The sequence below is a fragment of the Vombatus ursinus genome, unplaced genomic scaffold (genome assembly GCF_900497805.2).
Source record: "Vombatus ursinus unplaced genomic scaffold, bare-nosed wombat genome assembly UNPS02014794.1, whole genome shotgun sequence".
Classification (NCBI taxonomy): Eukaryota; Metazoa; Chordata; class Mammalia; order Diprotodontia; family Vombatidae; genus Vombatus; species Vombatus ursinus.
Window position 1 is genome coordinate 20,665,684 of NW_020954572.1, and position 24,447 is coordinate 20,690,130.

Below are 24,447 nucleotides of genomic sequence, written 5' to 3' on the forward strand. Positions count from 1 at the left end.
ATTAAAAACCCAAGAGAAAGAAAGCCCTCGTAACAAGTAAGCGTAAGTCCAGCAAAACAAATCCATACAGTGGCCATGTCCAAAACTGCATGTTTATTTCTGCACTTGTGTCCATCCCCTCTCTATCTAGAGGTGGGGAATGTGCGGGAAATAAACTTCCAAGGGGACTCTGAAGGAAGGGAGAAGAGCATTTGGTGAACTTGGGCTGTTTTCAGGTGGGGGGCAACAGGGAGAATTAACAAAATTGACTTGGAGGGTGTTTTGTTCCTGACTTCACGGGCTCGTTGGAAAAGCACACATTACAAGATAACTTCAAGGACAGGGCAGATGTTCTCAGAACCTGAAGAGTGCCTGGGTAACAGCATCACCCTCTGAGTGGGCATAGCACTTAGCACAGTTCCCAGGGACAGGCTTGGGTTACAGCCAGCCTAAACAGGGCCGGGAACAAGCTGCTCCTGTCTCTGCTCTGCACAGAGCAGCCCCTGCCCAGCCTCCCTCCCTGTAGCGTATTAGCATGTGACCCCTGCATTTTGAGTCTGGATCCTTTAGAAGGTCTAGGAATACAACGCAGAAGTCATTTAAAGGTATCTCCCTTTGGAGTCGAAGAAGGAGGAAAAGAGTTTTTGAGAATTTGCTTAGGAAGGGACTGGATAACAACTATCAAAACTAATCCTTTGTCTTGCTTGCCTTCTCAATGAGAAAGGGATGGACTGGAGGGAGGAAAAAAATTGGAACTCAAAATTTTCAAAAATGTTAAAAAATCAAAAACAAAGATAAATCTTTTGATATAGAATAGTCCTCCTAATTCTCATAAATCTTCCATCTGCTCCCTTTTTTCTCCTCAAAAAGCATCTACCCCAGATTTGGGCAGGGGGGAAGGGGATGGTCTATGAACCCCTTGGGGTCCATGAACTTGGAAGGGAAAAAATACATCTTTATTTTCACTAACCCTTGGTTTCCCCTTTATAAAGCTGTGTAGTTGATTTTGTGTTTTTAAAAATGTTATTCTGAGAAGGGGTCTATAGGTTTTACCAGACTGCCAAAAGGGTCTATGACCCAAAGGAGGTTAATGATCCCTATTCTACAGCATTTCATGTTCTCATCACTTCACCTCAACAACTGTAACAGTTTCCCAATTGGTTTCTCTGCCTAGTTTCTTCCCTATCCAATCCATCCTCTGCAAATCTGCCAAACAGATAATCTGAAACACAGCTCTGAGCACACCAGCTCACTGTTCAAAATTCTTCAATGGAGCCCTGTTACCTCTAGGATCAAATACAGAATCTTCAGCCTGGCATTCAAGATTTTCCACCATTTGACTCTCACCTCCCTTTCCAGTTTCAATTTCACTTATTTCCCTTCATACATTTTCCATTCCAGTCAAACTGGCCTGCTAACTATTCCCAGAATGTTAATTCCATCTCTGAACTCTGCCTTTGCACAAATGGCTCCCCATTATCTGAAATACACTCCCTCCTCACCTTTCCCTAGTAGAATACCTAGTTTCCTTTGAAGCTCACTTCAGAGGCTACCTATGTCAGATGCCCAATTCCCCTCCCACAACACTATCCCCCTCCCCCAAGCTCACAGCTCTTCTCCCTTACGTATTCTTTATTTTGTACTTGTATACATGTTGCATCTCACTAAAAGAATGTAAGCTCTGAAGACAAAGATTGTTTTATGTCCATATGCCCAGCCTCCACCAAAATGCCTTTCTTACACATAGTGGGAACTATAGGTTTTTGAAAGCCTACTTAAGAAGGAGCCTAAAAGTCTGTTTTAAGGAAAGACAAATTGATAACACACTTCTTTTCTAGGAAGCCAAGAGCTTTCCTACCTCTTTAGGATTTGGCTAGAGTCCAAGTTTGCTCCTGAGTCTGTCAAGTGCAAGGTTTGTTATCCCCAGACCAGAAACATCCTGTTATAGTCAAGGAGATGTTTACATAAATCTATAAAAATTTTTTGCCCTCCCTAGATTCTGGCCTTGAAAATTTTTGACTAGATTGTCTGCCAGGGTCTGGCCTAGGACAGGAGTGCAACAGGTAGGACTGTCAAACCTATCAAATAGGCAAAGACTAATGTCCTGCCCCCTTCTCAATGCTTCAACTCCACCACTTAATCAATACCGTCAGGTGAAACTCAGGCTGCTCTGTGGACAGCTAGACTTATCCTTTCTGAATGGTGCAACCTAGTCTACGCTGCTTACCCCTTCCTTGCTTCCAGTCAAAACCCAACTAGATTGGAGTCTGACCTCTACTACTCACTTATTTGAGTGACCACGCATGTTCCTTCCCTTCTTCTGTCCTCAGTTTCTTCTATACAATGAGTTTTAGTACACTGATTTGCACCAAGTAATCACTTAATACTTTTTGCCCCCAAGCTCTTCCATCTGCTAACTATCCTGAAGAAAATTGATCTGATAAGCTAAGGCATTAGGTTTTCTACATTGCCACCTCTTCTGGGATGCATTTAAATGGGAAGACACGACAATGTCCTGACACACAGGAGGAATTTTTAGTGGTAGAAATCCAGACCACATGGGACCCTCAAAGTGGAGGTATTTGGGGGCTAGGGTCTCCCATGTATCCACCAAGTCACATTACAGGAGATAGCAAACTCTACCAAAATCTAAATTCCATGAAGCTGAAGACTATGTTTATCTCAACTTTGTGTCTCCTAGCACCTAGTACAGGGTTTTACATGCCTTAGTTTCTTAATGTTTACTGAATTGAATTAATCAGTCACCTACAGGTAAGGCTAGCCCTAGCTAGCAAGTTTTCTTGATTCTAGTTTCCTATACACCTTGATTAAAGTTAGTGTCTTTCTCTCCATCTCCTTATCACGTGGGAGCCAGAACCAGTTCTGGCAGCAACAGGTTTTTCCTGAAATTTTTTGAAGAGGGCTGCTTCTTCACCCCACCCCCATTCTACTTCTTTGATGGCATCAGCTGCAACCTATTTCCCAAGCAAGCTCCCTGCCCGACACACAATCCCTTCTGTTTCTCCTGAGCTACTTTTAAAGGCAGAGAGACTGGGTAGAAAAGCACAGGCTTTTAACAACCACTTAGGTCTCCCTATATACTTACATGCTCCATTCCACATAGGCCCAAGACAATTCTCTGCAGCCTTGGGGAGGAAAGGTGAGAAATCAGTATCACAACCTTCTAACTTTTCTTTCTACCCCCCTCCAAACCAACAAAGGAGAGTGCTTGATTGAAAGATAAAGAAGAAATGACTATTTCCAAATGGCTGTTCTGAGGTTTCTTTTTATTTCTGTGTTTAAATGGCATCTAACAGCCTGGAAACACCCTCCCCAAGGTAGGCTACTCTCATCCCATTTCCCCCACAGCCATCTCTGCCATGGAGGTGGTAGCAATCAATAATAACCCCTTCCCTCAAAACCAGCCCCCTGGCCTCAATTCCTCCCACTTCAATAGCTCTGAATAGGAGCTGGCAAAAAGAGGAGGCTTCTGTTAAAGGGAAAGTCAGGATAGAGGGACTCAGCAGGGAAGGAAGAAGTGGGACCAGAAAACCCTCGGGGCTTAGACACAGCTGCCTTTGTTAGTGGGATTAGGATTCTTGTAGCATGCTCCAAACAGACAGTGGAGGGTGCTTCCCTCACTAGTGGAAAGAGGATGCCATCCCTTATAGGACCAGACACATCTGGTCCCACCAATCCTTCCTCAGGCCCCATCGCTCCCCTTCTTTTCAAGGGAAGTGCACCTGGCAGACTGATGTCCTCTAGCTTTCTGCATAGGTGTGACCTAGGGAGTGTGCAGCACCCAACAGGGATGGGCCATTGGCAGGGTAGCCCCACAGTCCTGCTGACAAAGGGTTATTCAGACCTGAGTATACCAACATTCAATTCCACCTATAGGGTGAGAGGGGTTGGCCCTACCAACCTCTCTACCAACTCATACCTGCATGGGTGTAATGTAAATCCACCTCTCTGTGCCTTGAAGAAGCCAGGCCTAGAGAATTAAAAACCAGTGGTGTGGGCAGAGCTGCCTCCTCAGGCCAGGGGTGGCTCAGCACATGCACTAAAGCAGCAGGGTTAGCCCACTGGGAAGGGAAGGGGTGAATAGTGCCACTTATCTCCTCTCCTTCCTGGCCCCCACTCATCATAACCATGGGAATGTAACCACAGAGTACCAGCTGCCAGTGTCCAGACAACTAGGCCTGCCCTACCTCCCCCCCACCCCCACCCGAATGAAATAGTCACGAGCCTGTGCCAGGCTGGCTGGAGCCAGAGTGATTGCAGGAAGAACTGGGATTGGGCGATTTGGTCTTATCAGGCTTCCAAAGCCCAGTCCCCAACACAGTTTGGGAGGGACTGCCACAGGAGCCCCCACACTTCTGACTAGGCCGAGATCAAGGGGGGAGGGGGCTTTGCTAGCCAACAAAGTCAGCCAGACACTTCCCCTTACCCCCCCCAAAGGATGCCCATCCATTTGTTAGGCCAACAGCCCCTGCTAGAGCAGCCTCCTCCTCTGGGCCTCCCCACAGGCCCCCTCTGACTGCTGTTCTCCAGACTGCTCAGCTGGCCCTCCAGGGCTAAGGATATACCGATAGTCACTTGGAATACCACCTACTGATCCTGTACCATTACCGTTCCTATCTCCATTCCCACTGATAACCTGGTCCCCGCCCAGTTGGCCACCCCCTTCTGCTTGCTCCTCAGCCCTCTCGATGTTGATGTAGAGAGGATCCTGACTGGCAGAGAGAACAGACATTCGGCCCAGGATCTCCTCTAGCTCCATCCGAAGTGTCGTGAAACTAGGGCGCTGCTTGGGGTCTGAGCACCAGCACTGGTACATGAGCTCATATCTGTGACAAAAAGATAAGAGAGGCTGCTGAAGGGGGGTAAAAAAAGAAGGATCTCTATCCTCCCTTCCAAGTAGAGGCAGTATCAAGGCTGTGGTCCTTAGAATTCCTGGAGAGGGCCAGACCTCAAACCCTATCTGCTAAGGTCTGTCCTGTCAATTCAACAGATATGCCTACTATTAAGTGTCTACCATTTCAACGTGCTAGGCTAGCAGCCCAAAAGGTGGTGTCCAATTATAGTCTAAAATAAAAACCCCCAGGGACTGGAAAAATCCTACCCCAAGAAAGAGAATGAAGCCTGGGATGCTCAGAGCCAACTCCCTGACATTCTTGCCTATCCCCATGACAAAAATTCCTAGAAGCTGGGAATTATTATACCTACATATCACTATGCCAAGCCCCTTCACCCATGACTGCTTCTAGAGCCCCCCAAAGTGAATAGGCAGGGAGGAAAGTTCATCATGTCCACCCCACAGCAGGTCGTGGGAAAGGCCTGAATCCATGAGCACAGGGCTTTGGCCAGAACACAGTCTCAAGGTTGACTAAGCCAACTGGCATCCATCCACCATGATGCACTGGCGGGAAGCCAGCTCCCTTCATCCCTCCCCTGGTAGCACCAACCACTGACCAGGAAGAAGCTGAGCCAGGGACCAGAAGCCTATTAATAGTTGAAGAAGTCTTTGCTTCTTCTTCTACTGTGGAAGCCCATATAATAAGAAGTTGATATTTATGTACCATTTTAAGGTTTGCAGCACGGGACAGTGAGTAAAGAAGTAAGCCTTGGAGTCAGGAAAACCTGAGTTCAAATCCCAGCTACCTCTGACACATTCTGGTTGTGTGGCCCTGGGCAAGTCACTTAATATCCGTGCTCTAGCAACTCTCTAAGTCTGTAAATTTCAGGGGAGTTGCCAATCTGAATTGGTAAAGGGAGTTTCCTAACCTGAGAGGTTCCCTATACCAGTGAAATCACAGATTCATTCCTCCATCCTTTAAGGTTTGCAACATACTTTATATACATGGCCCTCTGGTTGTTCCACAAATAAGACACACCATCTCTCAGCTCTGGGCATTTTCTCTAGCTGTCCCCCATGCCTGGAATGCTCTCCTAGCTCTGTTCCGATTAGTGACCTCCCTGGCTTCCTTTAAGTCCCAACTAAAATTCTGCCTCCTACAGGAAGCCTTCCCTAACTCCTCTTAATTCCAGTGCCTTCCCTCTGTTAATTATTTCCTATTTATCCTGAATAAAGCTTGTTCACACATATTTGTTTGCTTGTCTTCCCCTATTAGATTGTAAGCTTCTTGTCCTTTGCTTCTTTTGGTATCCCCAGTGCTTAGCTTGGTGCCTGGCACATAGTGGGTGCTTAATAAATGTTTACTGAGGCTCAGAAAGCAGCTAGTGAATGCCAGATCTAAGATTTGAACCCAAGACTCTCTTGTCTCCAGAAAGTATCATATTCATTCTCTGAAATCTCAAAATGAGGGCTTTTTCTTTTCCATTCCCTCTAATCCTTCTCTTTGGTCACTCCAAATGAGCCTCAGGTACTCACCAAATCAACAGGATTTTAAGTCTATTTCTGCCCATCTTCCCCCTGCTGAGCTCTGTTTCCCAGGCCTAAAGCCAGAATGGTTCAGTTGGCAGAAAGGTGGTATCCACTTGAATTGTTTCTGTCATAGATGAAGGTGGAGCTACTAAAACTATTCACCTGTGGAAGGAATTTGTCCCTTCCCTAAAACCACTGTGGACTTCATCCTGCCTTCCTTCTCTCTTATGCCAGGAATGGCTCTAGCTTCCATGCAAACCCAGAAAAAGCCTGGCTCTGGTAAGGGTGGAGGATTCCAGTCACTACAGAAAGAGCTTCAGGGTGACACTGATTTTACATCAGTACAGCCTCTTCTTCCTCTCCCCCACATGGTATATACTCTGCTTACTAACACAAGGAGGAATCTGCCAACTCAGCCCTAGCAAAGGAAGGGCCTTAGGCTGCACAGCCTCCCTGCTTCCCCCACCACTCCCCATTCTGGATGCTGAAGTCCTTCCAGAATGAAAGGAGGCTGGTCATTTCTCTCTAAGACTCCCATTTTCCAATCTCAAGCCTCTTCCAGCCTCTAGGACCCTTCACCAGCAATCAGTGGGGGTTCTGAAGGAACCATTCTTCCCCCAACAGTCAGCCCCCTCCTTGGAAAGACAAGGATTATGGCAGAATAGTAAAGGGAGGGAAGCAAAGACCCCCACTGGCAGCTGTAGCCCCAGTCTTTTGAGTGGTAAGAAGACTCCTATAGGCATTTCATCGTTTCTCTTCCCCCACCCACTCATTCTGAGTAGGAAAGAACTCTTAATCTAGGGGAGGTGTCTTTTTTTTTTTCCCTTTCTTTCTAAATACCAGCAATAACAGCTCTAACTAGCTTGGTCCTGGGGGAGGAGGAAGAAACCATGGCTGTTCCTTATAGAATCTCTTTCTGGTTTCTGCCTCTGGGATTAGGAGGGGATAGATTTCTTGTTTATTCCTGGGAAAGCTGGAGAAGTTATAAGGAGGGGGTAAAGTGAGAAAATGGTGGAACAGGAGAGATAGAGGAAACAGGGAGGCACTAGATAGGAAGAATACGATTTTTTTCATTAAACTGTTAAAAAATGAGAAAATTATTTCTAGAAGGAGAGGAGAAGAGACAGAGACAGAGAGACAGAAAGAGACAGAGACTTCATGAAACTGTTAAGAAATGAGAAAATCATTTCCAGAGGGAAAAGAGAAGAGGTTGAGAGAGAGAGACAGAGACGAGACAGACTTCATGAAATTGATAAAGAATTAAAAAATCATTTCCAAAGGGAAAAAGAAGAGAGAGACAGAGAGATATAGAATCAGAGACTTCACAAAATTGTTAAGAAATTAGAAAATCATTTCCAGAAAGAGACAGAGAGATATAAAGGCAAAACTTCATGAAACTGTTAAGAAATTAGAAAATCATTTCCAGAGGGAGAGGAGAGAAAGAGACAGAGACAGAGAGTAAGAAGAGTAGAGAGACACGGAAGGACAGAGATCCAAATCAGGCTCTTCGGAGAAATGGAAGGAATGCTGGAGGACCTGTGTTACCGTGGGCAAGTCACAATCTCCCTGGGCCTTAGTTTCTTCAACTGTAAAATGAAGAGGTTGCACTAAATGGCCCCCAAAGTCCCCAACCAGCTCCAGGTCTACAACCGCATCATCCCTCAGCAGAAGTCATCACTCAGGGAGAGGGTAGCCTGGGATCTCTGTCAGTAGCCATCATTATATACAATCACCAATCCACCCAAAAGCCTAACCTGGTTCTCCTGCCCTCCAAGGGTCTTCTCTCCCCCTACTGTCCCTATCTAACTCTCTGGAGAGCACTCACACTTCCTCGAGACATTCAGGGGGCTGCTTCAGACGGTTCCCACTGATGAGGTAGTTGTAAATCTCAGCATTTTCAATACCAGCATAAGGTGTTTGTCCCCGAGTCATTATCTCCCACATGGTCACACCAAATGCCCACTAGAACAAAATCAAGGTCAAAAAAGTTGTCAAAGCCCGGGCCAGGAGCAGATAAACCCCACTACCTAAGGACAGAACCACCACTGGACAGGATAATTCACGTGAGGGCAATCAGTCCCAATCCTAAGGGACTGTAAGGGTAAGTAGTCCCGGCCTTTGTGTTTTGGTCCTGGCCCGAATTCTACTCTGCAGTCCCCCTGATCCAAACCACCCAAATCTCTGCTCCACTTGGCCCCAAATCCTTCTACTCACCACATCACTATGTACTGTGTATAGGTTATCAGCCAAGCTTTCCAGGGCTAGCCATTTGACGGGCAATTTGGAGGCACAGCCCTGCCGATAATAATCACCACTGTATATCTTCCGAGATAGCCCAAAGTCAGCCACACACACAGTCATGTCCTCAGCTAACCTGTAAAGAGAGTGAAGTACATGGAATCAATGGGCTGACCCTGCCCCTTTCCTCCCGAGAGAAGTCTCTAAGCTGGCTTTTAGGCATCGGGCTCTTGTTGACCTGAATGGGCACCACTGTGGACACAATAGCCAGGCTGGGACCGACAGCAGTTATCCAAGGCCCTGCCATCTTCATTCTAATTTGAACAGCAGTTCACTTCTTAATCAAACAGCTCTCTCCTGCTTTTTCTCTATGATTTCCCCCCCCCCCCCCCAGGTCCACTGGCAGCTCACTCACATGCAATTCCGAGCAGCTAAGTCCCTATGGATGAAATTCTGGGAACTCAGGTACTCCATGCCACTGGCAATGTCCACCATGAATCGGATCAGTGTCTGCAAGGGCAGGTTCTAGCCAGGAGGAAACAAGGAAGCTTAGTCCTGAGCCCTGCCACAAACAGCTGAACAGACAGTATGGAGAGCCCCCTGATCAAAGGGTTTTCTCAACTCCAGGGTCAACAAATCTGACGGAGGGGGAAAGGGTGAAGGGCTTTTACCAAGGTGAGCTTTTAGCAAAGCTGAGAAAGAAACTAGGAGGGAGAAAATATGAATTGGTTCAACCATTCTGGAAAGCAACTGGGGACTACTAAACTCCTCTTCATTTCCTTTGAATTATACATCTATTAGGTCTGTACCCTAAAGAGAGCAAATAAAGAAGAAAAAGGTCCTATACGTACAAATATATTCATGGGAGCTCTTTTTGTGGTGAAGACTAAGGGGGTGACCATTGACTGGGGAACAGCTGAACAAATTATGGTATATGAATATAAAGTAATATTATTATGCTATATAATATAATATAAATATATAATATAAACATGAAGAAAGATAAGAAAGTCATTTCAGAGAAACCTGTGTAAGAACTAACATAAAGTGAAGTGAGTAGAACTAGGAGAACATGCTATATATGATGCTATATATATATTTATATATATATATATACCGTATACAATAAAAACAAAATGAACAATTTTGAAAGACTTAAGAACTCTGATAAATACGATGGCCAACCATGATTCCAGAGGACTGATGACTGAGAGGAAATCGATTAAATGTGCAGAGTACTCATTTTTGAACATGGCCAACGAGAAAATTTGTTTTTCTTGACTATGTCTATTACAAGAGCTGTTTTTCTTTAGTGAAGGGGAGGAATGGAAAGGGGGGGGAGCTTTTTAATTAAAAAAAAAAAAAGGAAAGAAAGACATCAAGTCTCTTTCTAAGACCAGATACCTTCTCAGCCTAGAATACCCTGAGGGCTTCCTTAGGCCTGAAAGGGAATATCCTGGCTATGTCTAGGTTCACAGCTAAGAACAGACCATTCCTTCATCTCCTCTTGAATTCTCCTGAGAAGCTTCTGAAAAAGTTTCCCGTCCCCACTTCATCTCTTGCGACCAAATCCCAACTCCTCCTCATCTCTCCCAGTCTTGTCTACCAAATCCTTCTTCTCCCAAATGCTCTTTCTCCCATGTTGCTCCAGCCTACACACACATGCCTCCAATGCAAACACTCACAAAAGGGTTTTCTCCTATTCGGGAGGCAAGGAGGAAGGCATGTAGGTCACCATGCTTCATGAAGGGCAGGATCACCATGGGGATAGGCAAGCGGCCCTTGGCACGGCTTCGAAGGCTCACCCCTGGGGGTGAAAAGAACGGTGGAGAAACGTAAGGGGCTAGTTATTCAGAAAAAAAAAAGGAAAATCTTGATCAAGGGTTTGTGTGATTAGGGGCCAGAAAACCAAACCAGGAGTATGCTGTGTCCCTAATCACTTTCCTGTCGCATAACAGGTTTCCTATCCTTTCCTGGCCTCAGGATACAGCATTTTCTCAGGCTTCTCCAATTTATGGCTAATTTGCCCCAGTGAATGAGGGATATCAGTCAACTGGAAGACTCCCCTTTGGGCAGTTCAAAGGTCCTTGAATCAATCAATGTCTAGGCCCTTCTTGGTAACTACCTAATTCCCTGGAACTAGCCCAGGAGAAGGAACCGAAGAACCAGACCCTGGGATTCCTTATGATGACCTCCCCCTATATATGGTGCCACTATTCCTCATAGAAAATTTGACTTTCTTTGTATAGATTCTGGGGGCTGCTCTTAGGATCACAGATTTAAAGATAGCAGGACTATTAGAGACCACCCAGTCCAACTCTCTCATTTTACAGATGAAGAAATCAGAAGGGTTTCATGTCTCTACTTAGTAACTTTGCCCAAGGTCATACAGATAGTGGCAGAGATGGGATTTGAACCCAGGTCCTCTGATTCTACAGTGAGTGTTCTTTGCACTCTCTGAAGCCAGAGAACACTTGGAAACAGACTCTTCAGCTAGGGTGCTCTACTCCCCAGTCTCACTCCTGGTCATCTACCTGGTATGGCTAACATTCCCTCCTTTCTGTAGCCTTTTTTATTAGTGCTCCTATCTCTGCCCTCCCCTTGGTTACCCTCTCCTCTGTACCAGACTCCCTAGAGACCAGCTCACCAACAAGTTTGGCCACATGTGGGTGGTCAAATTCTTTCATGCAAGCAGCCTCTCGGAGGAACTCTTCAATGTCACTGGAGTTGATGATGTCCGCTAGGAAGAGGAAAGGGAAACGAGGTGAGAAGTGCCTCCCAAATGGGGCAGGCCTCTCCCTTTAAGTCATCCACCCACTGAGTCTCCCTAGAGGTCGTGGTCCACTATAGGACATGGCTTTGCTGGAGGTGTTCAGGCCAGGCTAGGGAGCTGAGTAGTTGCCAGAATCACAGTAGTCAAACACAAGGGAGAAGTGTTATTCAGGAATGTGTGTACAGAAGAGGACCTCAGAGCCACTGCTAAGTTCCTGAGCTTGCCCTCAAGTGCTCCAGAGCTGCCAAAGGTGCTCCTGCCTTGTTCACAGAGATAGGCTTGGCTCGGGGCTCTCTAGCTGCCTCTACCACTCTCTCCCAAGGCTGGAAGCCAAATCCTTCAGCATTGTACCCCACTCACCTTTTAGCATTTTCACTGCTACCTTCTCGAAGGAGCCATCCTCCTGCTTCAGCTGGGCTTCCCTCACTGAGCCAAACTCCCCTAGGGATGAAGCCAGGTAAGGGTGAGATGACTTTAGCTTGGCCTCCCAAGCTCTTCCCCTATGAGAGGCAGCTGAGCCTACCAGCCAATTCGACTCTCCCGTCTCCTCCTAGAGAGTTCCCCAACGCGTGTGGCAGGGCTCAAGAAGGAGTCATCTGAGTGTCACAGGCTATGGAAGCTGGCTTAGTATCAAAGGGTCATAGAATCTTACAACGTACTACAAGTAGAAATGGGTAACCCAACCACCCAAGTCAGCACAGACTCCACTCCATCTTCCCTAGCCATCACTAAGTCTCCTAAATTTAGAGTTTTTCCTGCCAAGTCCACATGACCCATGAGAGCACCCTTCTTTGCCCGGTCCCAGGTAGTCCCAACTGTAGCAATCCTCCAAATCCCAGGCATGTGATGCTCAGACACACCGCCATCTCCCTTTGGTAAAAGGCTTCACCCTCCCCGAAGACAGTCAGCCACCTGACCTTTGCCCAACATCCGGCCCAAGGTGAACCGCTGCTCTGGGATCAGCACATCCTCCAATTTATCTTTCAGTTCATCGCTGATACCCAGGCTATCCACTGGAAAGGAGGAAAAGGCAGTTAAAAACCCCGGGGAAGTTGAGCAGTGACCAGGACCCAACCCCATACTCCTGTGCAACTCCCCCACCCCAAGCACGGCGACTGACTCATCCCAAAATCAAATGAGGTACAGGAGTTCACAAGAAACAAGACAGAGTCTAATAAGGATGCCCTCGTGGAACCCCATTGACAAGTGACTCACATGTGGCCTCAATTCGCTCTGGGCCTTCCCTATTAAAGGATCGAGCAGCACGGAAATGAACAGCGGGCTCCCCACGGGCCATGACACTGTCAAAGGCTTGCCTGGTAGGATACAAGATGTAGGGAAGGGGTCAAAGGGGAAAGGGGGAGGAAGGGAGAGAGAGAGAGAGGGAACTGGGGTTCAGGCTACTGAGTACTTTTACTTATTTGGAGGGGGACAATTCCATGTCTCCAGACACCACTCCACACCCATACCTACCCAAACCGTGTTTCCTTCCTTCTCTTGCGCAACAGGATTAAAGCCAGGGCAGCAGCTGTCACAAGTGCTGTCAGAATGCCCAAGACCACAGGCACCCAAGATGTGCGACTGTGAGGAGGACCCTGCTGGCCTGGAGGAAAAAGGGGAAGGGTGTCTAGTACAGATGGCCAGTATAGAAGCCTCTCAGAACATTCTCAGGGAAGCTATCTGACTTGCTCAGGATTATCTTCAAAAATCAGAATAATAAGGCATCAAATAAGGAAAAAAGACCCCAGAAGACAAGCAGGTTTAAAACAGGGGCTCTTGGGGGCAGCTAGGTGGCACAGTGGATAGAACACCTGCCCTGAAGTCAGGAGGACCTGGGTTCAAATTCAGACTCAGACCAAACATTTGACACTAGCTGTGTGACCCTGGGCAAGTCACTTAACCCCAATTGCCAAAAAAACAGGGGCTCTTTTGTTGTCCTGGAACCCTTCAGCATTCTAAAACCTATGAACTCATTTTCATAATAATATTTTTAATGTACAAAATATGTAGAATTATAAAATAAACCAATTATATTGAAATACAGTTATGACAAAACTGACTTCAAGTTAAGAAACCCAAGTTTAAAGGAGCATAGGAAACTCCCAAAATGATCTTCCGTGGCTCATTAATCTCTGGCCCTGACCTTGTTTGCGTGGATCTAAGTCTCTGAGCCTGCCACGCACAGAAGAAAATGGGAACCAGGCTCCTACCAAACCCTCCCACAGGAAAGCAGGCTGTTCAATCAGACAGATCCCCTGCTCCCCTTTCTGTCTCACCAGCATGGTCCCGATAGGAGACAAGCACAGGCTGGCTCCAAGGACCACAGCCAACTTCATTGGAGACACACACTCTGGCTGTCAAGTCCTTCAGGGGATCCCAGCCCGTCAGGTTGGCTCTAGTCCCTAGAACAGTCAGCTCACCCTGCAGCCCGGAAAAGACCCCACCCCAAAACAAAACTTGAGGAAGTAACCACAGAGCTAAGGCAAGCAGAATGATGGCTGAGCTGGAGGCTGAGACTTAGGGTGGGTCAATCTTACAACTTACAGGGAGTCCATCACATTCCTCACTTCAAGGGTTTGGGGAGCCTTTCCACCAACACAAACGTTTCATCTCAGTTGCAAAGGTGGGGGATGGGGACAAAGGAACCAAAGACTGGGGGAGGGAGGCACAGCACTATCTGTATCCTCCCCCAGTCCATGCAGGAATGTGTTGCCTGCTTTGCATACAAAGTGGCAACCTTGGTAGAATCCTAGGGAGGTGTAAGCTTGAGAAATGACCTGATGATTTCTGAGAAAATCCCCTTCTGGGCTAAGAGTAGGGGGTGGGTCATGGTCAAAGCAGCACTTAGGTCCCAAATGGACTTGGAAACAGGGAGCCCATCTTTTTTTGCCAGTTCCTGGCCTGGGGGGAGAGGGAGAGCCAAGGAGACCAGGAAGAGTGGTTTAGGGGTTCTTCAACCCTTACCTGAGTCCCATTTTCTTGAACCCAGGATATTCTATAGGGCCCCAGGGGGCCCTCACTAGAGCCCTCAGGAATGACTTCTTCCCACTCCAAGATCAGACCATAGTCTGTTCGGATGGCATGGAGGTTCTGAGGGGCACTGGATGGGGCTGGACACAAAAGAGAAACAACCAAGGCATCACTCAGACCTCAAACCTCCACCACAGCCTCCCTACCCCTTTCTCTATGAAGATCCTACCTGTTGAGTTTCCAGAAAACAAATAGCATTGAGTGCCTACTGTCTGGAGTGAGGATGGAGGTGGTGAAAGTGGAGAGGGTGAGGGTCTGGTCTTCTGGCCTAATCTTTGCCCACATTCCCTGGTCTCAATGTCCACTATTCTAGGTTCCTGCTACACTCTTTGCTCTGGAGGAAGACAGGGAAACCGCACAGGCTATACACTGTTTGGGAGGATGGGGTAAAAAAAAAAGACAATATAGGTCACCAAGGTATGTCATCATCCTTTCACTGGAATTTTTGAGCTGATAAGGACTTCGGTCCAAACCCTCAATTTTACAGATGAGGCAAGTGAAGTGTAGGAGTTGTGACTTGCCCAAGGTCACACCTCCCTCTCTGGATAGACTTCCACAATTGAGACGCTGGCTCTCTCAAGCCCCTGCTGCTCCAAGTCCTCTTACCCAGACCCTGGGTCTGGAAGGGCACCCAGTCTGCATATGGGGAAGGCCCCAAGGCATTGGTGCATCGAACCCGTAGGCTGTAGTTGGTGGCAGGTTCTAGGCCCCGAAGCAGACAACTGAAAGGTGGCACTGGAACCACGACCGCCAGGACCTCCCAGCCTCCTGGGGCCTCCGTTACCTGCACAGAAATTAGAGAAAGAAGGTTTGGAAGCAACAAAGTCAAAGAGCTCAGGAAGGGTAGGAGACAAGAAGGAAAAACAGGCAAGGTTTTAGCCCTGAACCAATGTTTCCTTGAGGGATCTTCCCTCCCTTCCCCAGCAGAGAGGAGCATTTTAACCCATGCATGAGTTATTCAGCACCTAACACATCGGGGCTCTGCTGGAGCTCAGAAGGATCCCCCACGAATGCACAAAGCATACTCTGACGAGAGAATACACCTTGGCCACCCATCTGGGTCCTGCTGCAGTACAGAGCTCCAGCCTAGTGAGGACTGGTCACAAGACCGTGACTCATCATTGACCAGGTGCTAGTCTGACAGACAGAACAGGGCAGTCCTGTAATCTCCACCTTCAGCTTTCCCCAGACTAGGCCCTCCCAGAACTATACCTGGACTGTGCAGGAGTGGAGCAGAGCTCGGCCATCAGAGCCAGGAATCCAGGCTACACTGGCATTGTTGCTAGATAGCCGGGTCACTGTTACATTAGAGGGTGCTGCTGGAAGTGCTGCAAGAGGGGGACGGAGATCTGGAGTCAACCTATGGTGGTCTGAGAGGTTTATTATTATTTTTTTTTAAATGTCTCCTGACTTCTCTGCCTCTCATCCTTTCATTGTGGGTTACAGTCCCCAGATGCTTCCTTAGACTCCTTGTGGGCTGTGCCCCCCTCATTGGAATATCTTAAGACTGAATATGGCTCCTCAAAACCCCCATATGCATATGCCTCCAGTCATAGTGACTGCTCTAGAGGGCTCTCTCTCTTCCTGTCCCACCCTCCCTCTGAGAAAGAAGAGAAGCCACAAAGTCAGGGAGCTCAACAAAAGAGAACATGGGGCAGGAGGGTTAGGAGACAAGAAGGAAAAATAACCAAGGTTTTAAGCCTTGAGCTAATGCATCCTTTAGTTAAATCTTAAGGAATCTTCCTTCCCCTTCCCACCACTGATGAGCATTTCAACCAATGCATGAGTTATTTAGCACCTAACACATCGGGGACTCTGCTAGAGCTCAGAAGGAGCCCGCATGAGTGCAGGTCTTTCTCTGTGTCTCTCTGTCATAGCAGGAAACACAGAATAGCTGCCATGCCTGGAACAGAGCCTGGAACAGAGCATGAGGCCATCTCTGTGAAGTAGTCTCTGCAACCAGAAGCCTGCCCGACCAAGGCCAGTGATGCGGGGGCAGGGAGGGGAGAAACTCAGACTCCACATATGTAAATGACACATCTGTTCCAGCAGCAGTCTGGCTTTGCCATGTATAGGTATCTCTCTCACACACACACACACACTCACTCACTCTCTCTCTTTCTCTCTCTCAAAGAGCCCATTTTTCACATCCCTCCTTTTAGAGGCAAAGTCAAATCCAACAACACCCCACTGATCACCAACCTGAGCAGACTCCACTACCACCATTCCTCCCTCTGAAAGGGATAAAAGAGGCAGAGGCCAAGCCTGAGTCCTGGCCAGCTCCAGCTGTTCCTCCCTCCCAAGGAATCGGCTTCGTGATGGGGAATCTGCTCTGTGACGTCAGGTTTCTATTCTCATCTCAGCTATGGCTGTGCCTCAGGTGCTCCCACTACAGGGGCTGGGGACATATGCCAAGTAGTAGCCCCTCCTCCCAGAGACCTCAGCCAAGAAGGCTTTCAGGAGTGAGAAGAGCTTGAGGCCAAGAGGTAAAGCTTCTTCTCGAAATTATAATCTTTCACTCCACATTGGCTGGGAGCTCCCACCCCCACCCCTGTACACCCCCCCACACACACACACACTTCTTACCTTGAAGATAGACTGTGGCTGGGCGGGAAGAGGCCAAACCTTTCAGGTTATGGGCTTCACAGGAAAACACAGTGCTCTGGGTCACCCCTGGGGGCCACACAGAAAAACCTGGTCAGCCTAAAGGTGGCCACTGAGCCTGGGAATAGGTGATGTGTGGGTTTACAGAACTGGTGAAGAGATGAGGGGAGGGGATAATTCAGATCCTGGGGGTCAAATGACAAGGAGTTAAGAATGGCCCCAGAAGTCCTTCAATCTATAGGAAAGAGATGCTAAATTTCCTCCTCACTGTCAATCCCACCTGGCCTTTGGTATTTAATCTACCCTTCCATATTCTAGGCTTAACGATTGCACTCTGAATCTCTTTATTATGCATCCCCAAATAGACTGTAAACTCCTTGGGCGAAGGGACTATGTTTTCAAGGTCTTTTGTGTCCCACTATGGTGCCTAATATGATCTGCAGGTATTAGGAACAAGTATGCAATACACGCTTCTTGACTAAAGGCTTCTCTTCCAGCTTCTAATCAAATAAAACCTGAGGAGAGCCTGGATTTCCTCTCTTAAAGACTGTCTATCCCAATATTGTCGCCCGACCCCTTTACCTCCATCACTGGTCTCATCTTGGAAAGCCAGACACTTCCCACCTGTCAGCCCAGCATTATCCGTGGCTGACGACAGTCTCTTCTCCTCAACTCCCACCCACTAGGACCAGCAGCCCTCCCACTTCTTGCTTTCTTCTCAAGACCCTCAGCAGTTTGGAGACTTGTGAAATTTGACCCAGACAAAACCCGTTCCCACTCCCTGCCAAACTCACTCAGAGCTTGGTTTCCATCCTCTTCCTCCCACCCCCCACCTCAAAATTCAATGAGAAAATGCAGATCTTGTTCACGAAAAGGTGTGTCACAAATGCAGTGATGTGTATGCAGATGCATCAGGGTACAATAATAATAACAGCTCACATTTAAACAGCCCATTAAGGTTTATGATATAAAAAATGCACATTATTTCCTAGAAGCCTCGTTATTGATGAGAACACTGAGGAACAGACAGGTTTAAGTGACTTGCCTAGGGTTACACAGCCAGTAAGCTTTCTAAGGCAGGGTTCAAACCCAAGTCTTCTGGACTCTGGGTCCAGCACTCTATATACTACCGTGCCTCTATATGGATATGATTGGGAGTAGGGCTTTTTAGGGGGAAAGGGATTGATTAGATGAAGAAACTGATCAGGGTAAAAAAGCTACCGTATGGCTTCTCCCCTTCTGCCAGACTTTCCTCCTACTCGAACATGGGCTGACTTCTGATTCCTTCCTTGGGGGGTGGGGCTGCAACAAGTCCCCCTATCCTCTTCTCAGGGATGATTGTGCCTGCTTTGTCCCCATTGTCAACAAGGGGGGACCCTACCTCTGCTTTCACAGTGTGAGCTACTACAAATAGGTGCATTCTGCCCAGAAAAAACACACCTTTCTGTCAGCGCACGCAGTAAGAAAGACACCAAGGGTCAGGAAGCTTGGGACTACTTATCCAGGAGAAACTCAGGGACATGACTTAGGAGGAGGGCTCCTCTGACAACTACCCCTCTCCTGTCAACTTCCCAAGTCACAGTCAAGGGCTGGCTTACTCCCAGAGAAGTTTGGCCCTCTCTTCTCCCTTCCAGAGAGTGAGCTCACCTGTAACATTCAAAATGGAGGGAGAGAGGGCCGGTCCTCCAACCCTCGTGCCCCCCCTCCACCAGAAGATGGTCACAGGTTCAGGGGGCCCCACCGCTTCACAAGACAGTTGGAAAGGAGCGTTAGGGGGCACCGTGAGATCCTCTGGCTCCACAGTGAAATATGGCACACCTAGGAAGAAAGGGGAGTGGGCAGAGGCTGATTTTTGTCACCTCCTTAAACATACTAACACTCCTGTATCATAAGTATAAAGGGATCCCCAAAACAGAAGGCTCCCCAAGAACTTTTTGGTTAAATGTGAAATAAACAAATCTCCAAAGGAAAGGGGCTCCTGCTGTTCTCTGGGTTATGGAAGAAGGCCCTCCCCCACAAAGCTGTGGGTCCCATGGTAGAAGCGAGCCCCCCATTCATTCCTCCTCTCCTCCCCTTCCCATGCACAGAAGGCATCCTCGACAAACATCACGCCCTCTCTGGAGCATTGCTATATCAAAGTTCCTAGAAGAATAAGGGAGAAGGAAGGAGGGCTTGCAGGGGCGGGGAGGTGGGGGAGCTGCTGCCTGGTTGTGCTGGCAGGCCCCAGCCCTAGCCCCAGCTACAGTTCCAAGTCCTTTGTTACTTCTTAGTCACTTTGTTTTCTTCAGCTGAGCAGAACTGAGCTCTTGCAGCTGCAAATCTTCCTCCTCCCCCTCCCCCCTGCTCCTCTACTCTTCCCCTGGTCCCAGACAAGCTAGTCAGGGCAGAGTCCGGCCAGGGACAGGGTGCATTAGGCTTGCTGCCCAAAGAACAGAGAGAGCCTTCATCCGTGGCGTATCACAGGGTCCCCTGATGTTCCCTAAAGCTTTGCTTGAACAGACTCCAAGCTTTGGGGGTATCTACCTATGCCTGAAGCTGACCTGGGAAGTCAGAGACCTTGTTTCCCTCTGAGGCCACGTGTTGCCAGGGGTAGATGGAACACCAGGGTAACATAGCTTATCCTTGAGCTAAGCAGGAAGAGAATGCAGCCTCCCCATCTGCTTTCAGGGGCTCTGGGCATGGTCATGCCCTTCTTGCCAGAGTGTCCAGGCTATTCCATCAACCCCCTCCTCACCTTCTACTGTAAGCCACACTGGCTGGGATGTCTCTGTTTCTCCCCCATCTTCCACTTGGCACCAGTACCGCCCAGCATCAGATCGATCTACTGACTTCAGGCTGCAGTGAGGACAAGGAATTCAGTTCACCACCGTAGGAGAGGGAGGGGGCAGCCCTGCTAGCCAGACCCTAAGGGATGCTTAAGTCCCTTCTCTCAAAGTTCTCAAAAGAAGCCTAATAAAACCCTGGGATTTCATAACAAAAAGAAATCATCACAAAACCTCAAAGTCTGCATCTCATAAGACCAACTTTCTCTACTTAATCTTACCCATCCCTTAAAGCCCAACTCAAATAACATCATCTTTAAGAAGCATTCTCTGATGTTCTCAGTCCCCTTTCTGTCCTGTACCTGAGGAAACCGATCCAGTGCTGCTCACTGATAGGAATGTAGACTTGGTCCACACTCTGCACCAAAGCTCCATCCTTGACCCACTGGATCTCAGGGTCCTCTAATCCCTCTACACTGCAGTTCAACTTCACTGGTTGCCCTTGAGATACCGTCAGCTTCAGAGGGGCCCCAATGAGCTTCAAGCCTGAGAGAAGGGGAAGTAAAACTCAGATGGCTAAGAGTGAAAGGGACAGTGCCCACTGCTCTGCCCCCTATGCCCTAGTCCCATTTCTGGGACTATTTCAGGCCCGTTTCTAGGACCAAGTTCCACCACTTAGGATCCATATCCTCACGTACACCGGCAAGAATGAACAACTGGTATAAAGGCGTGAGAGGAGAGGTGGCATAGATCCAGTCATCAGAAGAAAGGATGTAAGACAAATTCTCTGGGTGCAGTTTCTCCCAGTACCAGCTCCCCGGAAACACCTTCTCTACCAGTCCTATCTGCTAAGCAATGCTGATTCTCCTCTTTTTGCCTCTAGCCATGCTTGCCTAGGAGGAAAGGTGAGCCAGGCTCATGTCAGAATGATGTCTAAGCATCTCCCCTTCCCTCCCAACTCCTAACTGGGGAGGTAGTGGGTCTGGTGAACAGCATATCACCACTCAGGTTCCAGATTGCTGTAGCAGAACTGGAAGGTGGTAAGAAATTCTCACTCAGATTGTGGCTGGAAGCTGCCCTGAGAATAACTAGAGTAACTGCTTAGAAGATGCTCCATCTCTGTGCCTCCTTAACTCTGCAACCCTGTGTGAGGGACTCACTCCCCATTCTGTTAGAGTTAGCTCTCTCCACCCCACCTTGCCAAATAAAAGAAAGAAAAAAGGAGGAGGGAAGTGTTCCCTAGAAGCAGATAACCATATGTTTGCAGAAACATGTCAGATCATATACATGGCATCCATCTACTCTGTTAATACCTGAATGGATGAAGGCTGTGGGAGTGAAAGACCTGTGAAGTAGGGAAGAGTGAGTTTAGTAGAATGGGCAGGCACCCCTACTGGGATTATGGGTCAATCCCAGACCTCTAAACCCTTTCTCCTCAGCTGAAATGTAATAATAACCGACACATATAAAGCCTAGTTTGTAAAGCTCTTTACAAACATTTCATTTGATCCTAACAATAACAACTCTTATAAGGCAGGTACTATTCCTCCCATTTTGTAGATGAAGAAACTGAGGCTCAGAGTTAAGTCACCTATGATCTCTTCACAGCTGGTTTAGAACGAACACATACTTCCTAACTACACATGCAGAGCTCTTTTCAGTACACCACACTATATTTCCACAGCACAATTCTCTAGTGTCCCAAACCTCGGCAAGTGGTAGAATTCCACTGCTCAAAAGACAAACCCTCTCTTCCGACCCCACATATTTTTTTTTGGTGGAGAGAGGTTGTGTATATGGATATTGGAGTTCCATTTCTAATTTTTTTCTCTTCTCCTTTGCTTTGAGACCCTGACACTCTCTCTCTCTCTCTGGGTATAAGGTTCTCTGCTGGAAGCCTGAAAGACACTTCTGCTGTCTCTCTTCACCAGAGAGCTGGAAGGTGGGATACACAGGACAATTACTCATTGCTCAGGCAGTCCGTGATGTCCAAGGACGCTAGGCTGTCATCACCCCAAATAGCAGAATGCACCCCCATTACAGCCCTCAAGCACGGTGCAGGGGGGTGTGGTCTGAGAGTTTGAGAACCAGAGTCCCGCTTCCAGACTTGCCCTGTGACTCCAGCAAATCTGAGAATGAGGTTCCTAAATTGGTGCTAGTACTGGCAGAGGCTTTGGACTTAGCCCCACACTTGATAAACCACTCAGTCCAAAGGTTCTAAAATTCTCCCAGGTGTCTTCGCCCACATTCTGGAGTGGTTTTTATCAAGGGTGTGCCCAAATGTTTCCTTGTGATCAAATGTGTGTTGTGTTCCTGCATGGGGCTGGGCGCCAGGGTATCACATTTCCCACCAACTGCAAATCCTACATACCTGAGATATCCGGAGTGGGGGTGGGGGTACCCCCTTTGGTACTAGGTAGCTGTGGCTAAGAAGGGGACCTGTGTGTACAGTATGTGTGAGAGGGTGAGGGTTCCTAGGACTCCCGAGGAAAGAAAGAAACTGTTCCCCCTGGAGGAGGCGGGAAAATCAAGAGCCCAGTCCCCCGCCTGCAGACCCCCGACCGATTCCCCTACTGCTACTCTGTCCAACCCAGAGGAGAAAGTTGGGGGTGGGGACACAGGCGGCCAGATGCCCATGGCTGCCGCCCTCCTCCTCCCCAGTGCTTGCTCGCTCGGCCTTCCGTTGCCACCATGGCCCCCGAGACCCCCGCCTCGGCCCCTCCGGCCGCCCCACGTCCGGCCCCGCAGGCCTCGGCTACCCAGTCCCGGGCTCGGGGAGCCAGACCCTCGCCCGCCCGCCCGCCTTTGCTCCGCTCCAGTCCCTCCTGGGTCCCCGGCTTTGCTGCCCCAGCCGCCCCCACCCCCAGACCCCAGCTCCTACCTACGGCTGGGAGCTCCGGGAACAGGAGCGCAGCCAGTCCCGCCAGCAACAGCTGCGGGAGCCGGAGCCGGAGCCGGAGCCGGAGCCGGAGCCGGAGCCGGAGCCGCGGCCACTCCATGCTCCGCCTCAGCGCCATCCGCGGCGCCGCCGCACCATGCCCGCCCGGCCCGGCCCGGACCGCGACGGAGGGGGCGGGGGCGAGGGGCGGGGGGACCGAGGGGGCGGGAACCTGCGAGCCCGCAGCTGCCCGGGGCTAGGGGAGACCCGCGCGCACTCGGAGCTGCTCCCACCGCCAAGTCCCCGGCGCGAGCTCGCGGCCGCTGCTGCTGCTGCTGCTGCTGCTGCCGCTGCCGCCGCCGCTGCCGCCGCCGCCGCCGCCGCCGCCGCCACCGCCACCACCGCCACCACCGCCACCACCGCTGCCTCCGTCGCCGCTGATTCATGGTCTTCTCCCGGAGCCACCGCCTCCTCCCCCGGCCCGGCCCAGCCCGGCCCGGGCCGGCTGCAGCCCCGAGCTCCTACCGCCCCCCCGCGGAGCCTCTGAGCGGCTCACTTCCCACCCCCCACCCCCATTCTGGCCAACCACCTCCCCTCAACCCCACGCCAGTCCTCTCGCGTTCTAGTCCGGCGGGACGGTCCTGAAAGCCTCACCCCAACACTCAGATACCCCCTCTGGCTCCAATCCCCCATCGGTACTCGCTTTAACTGCAGCTGGTATCCCCTTATGTCCTGGTCCATAGTCCCACTATTTCCCCTGACATTCCAACATATTCTCACAAACAACACTTTAGGATTCTTCTCTTAAAGCTTCACCTTATCCCCCTCCCACTCCAGAACTATCCTACAGTCCCCGTCCCCCCTTTTTCCCCTACCCACACTCTGGCCCTACTAGACATCTCTAGGCATACCACAGTTCCCAGATAACACTAGTTGAGCCATGAGATGCACGGGTCACTGGCAACTAACTGATTTCAGTGCCTCCTCAAATTATTTTATATTTACTTAAATCCTCTTGCTTTCCTGCAGAATGTTAGCTCCTTAAGGGCAGGCATTGCTTTTATCCTTTTTATATGCATCCCAGGTACCTAGCACAGTAGTACCTTGTATATAATATACACAAATAGCATTTGCTTGTTGAATTGAATTGCAACACCCTAGATCCTAGCACCTTCGATTATCTTCTAAAGTCTCCATCATGAACCCTGTTTCAGCCCAACAGCTTACACAGCTCATTTTCTGTCCCTGAGTCCCTTTAATAATGTACAGCAAAATTTTCCTATCCTAAAACATTCTTTTTTCTTTCTCTCCAATTATTTTACCCTAGCATCCTACAATCCTGGACTCCTCAAGTAAGACCCTCTGCAATCCCTAAGTTTTGACACAGTGCTGAACTTGGAGTCAGGAAAACTTAGGTTCAAATCCTATTTCATATGCTTAGGAGCTGGATGATCCTGGGCAAGTCATTGAACCTCTCTGAGCCTCATTTTCAAAACTTGTCTGTAAAATGGGGGTTATAATAACACCAACCTTACAGTGTTGCTATGAAGCTCGAGTAAGATAAGGTACATAAAGCATTTTGCAAAACTTAAAGTGTCAGCTGTTATTGTAATCTTAAGTCCGTGATTGAAGTTGAAATGCCCCTTTTCTGTTGCCAGTCTTCCCAGTTGCTCTTCTGATCCCTGTTCCCATCCTCATTGCATTTCCTGGACCACATGGAACGAAAAATTGATGGTAAACAGCATCTAATACAATGCTTTGTCCATAGTAGGCACCCAATAGATATAGTATTTACTAA

At 48.8% G+C, this 24,447-nt stretch overlaps 1 protein-coding gene across 1 annotated transcript; it reads right to left on the minus strand.

The window, feature by feature from the left end:
• Positions 1 to 74: 74 nt before the first annotated feature.
• TYRO3 (TYRO3 protein tyrosine kinase) lies at positions 75 to 22,803 on the minus strand. Its single transcript, XM_027870007.1, has 19 exons — positions 22,653 to 22,803; positions 20,134 to 20,317; positions 19,744 to 19,844; positions 18,657 to 18,827; positions 16,992 to 17,078; positions 15,618 to 15,733; positions 15,012 to 15,189; positions 14,340 to 14,485; positions 13,652 to 13,796; positions 12,849 to 12,978; positions 12,591 to 12,691; positions 12,293 to 12,388; positions 11,736 to 11,816; positions 11,250 to 11,342; positions 10,288 to 10,409; positions 9,018 to 9,127; positions 8,579 to 8,738; positions 8,190 to 8,326; positions 75 to 4,826 (listed from the first exon to the last, which is right to left on the minus strand). The coding sequence occupies exons 1-19, from the start codon at positions 22,786 to 22,788 to the stop codon at positions 4,472 to 4,474; spliced, it is 2,649 nt and encodes an 882-aa protein (XP_027725808.1). The 5' UTR covers positions 22,789 to 22,803; the 3' UTR covers positions 75 to 4,471.
• Positions 22,804 to 24,447: the final 1,644 nt, after the last annotated feature.

Bases quoted from the DNA above. Each gene is read 5' to 3' on its own strand.
- TYRO3 (XM_027870007.1), bottom strand. From the start codon at position 22,788: ATGGCGCTGAGGCGGAGCATGGAGTGGCCGCGGCTCCGGCTCCGGCTC. The intron at 17,079-18,656 runs GTGAGCTCACTC...TGTGGCCCCCAG, and splicing joins CTCCATTTTGAATGTTACAG to GGGTGACCCAGAGCACTGTG. The intron at 8,327-8,578 runs GTGAGTAGAAGG...ATTTTGTTCTAG, and splicing joins ACACAGTACATAGTGATGTG to TGGGCATTTGGTGTGACCAT.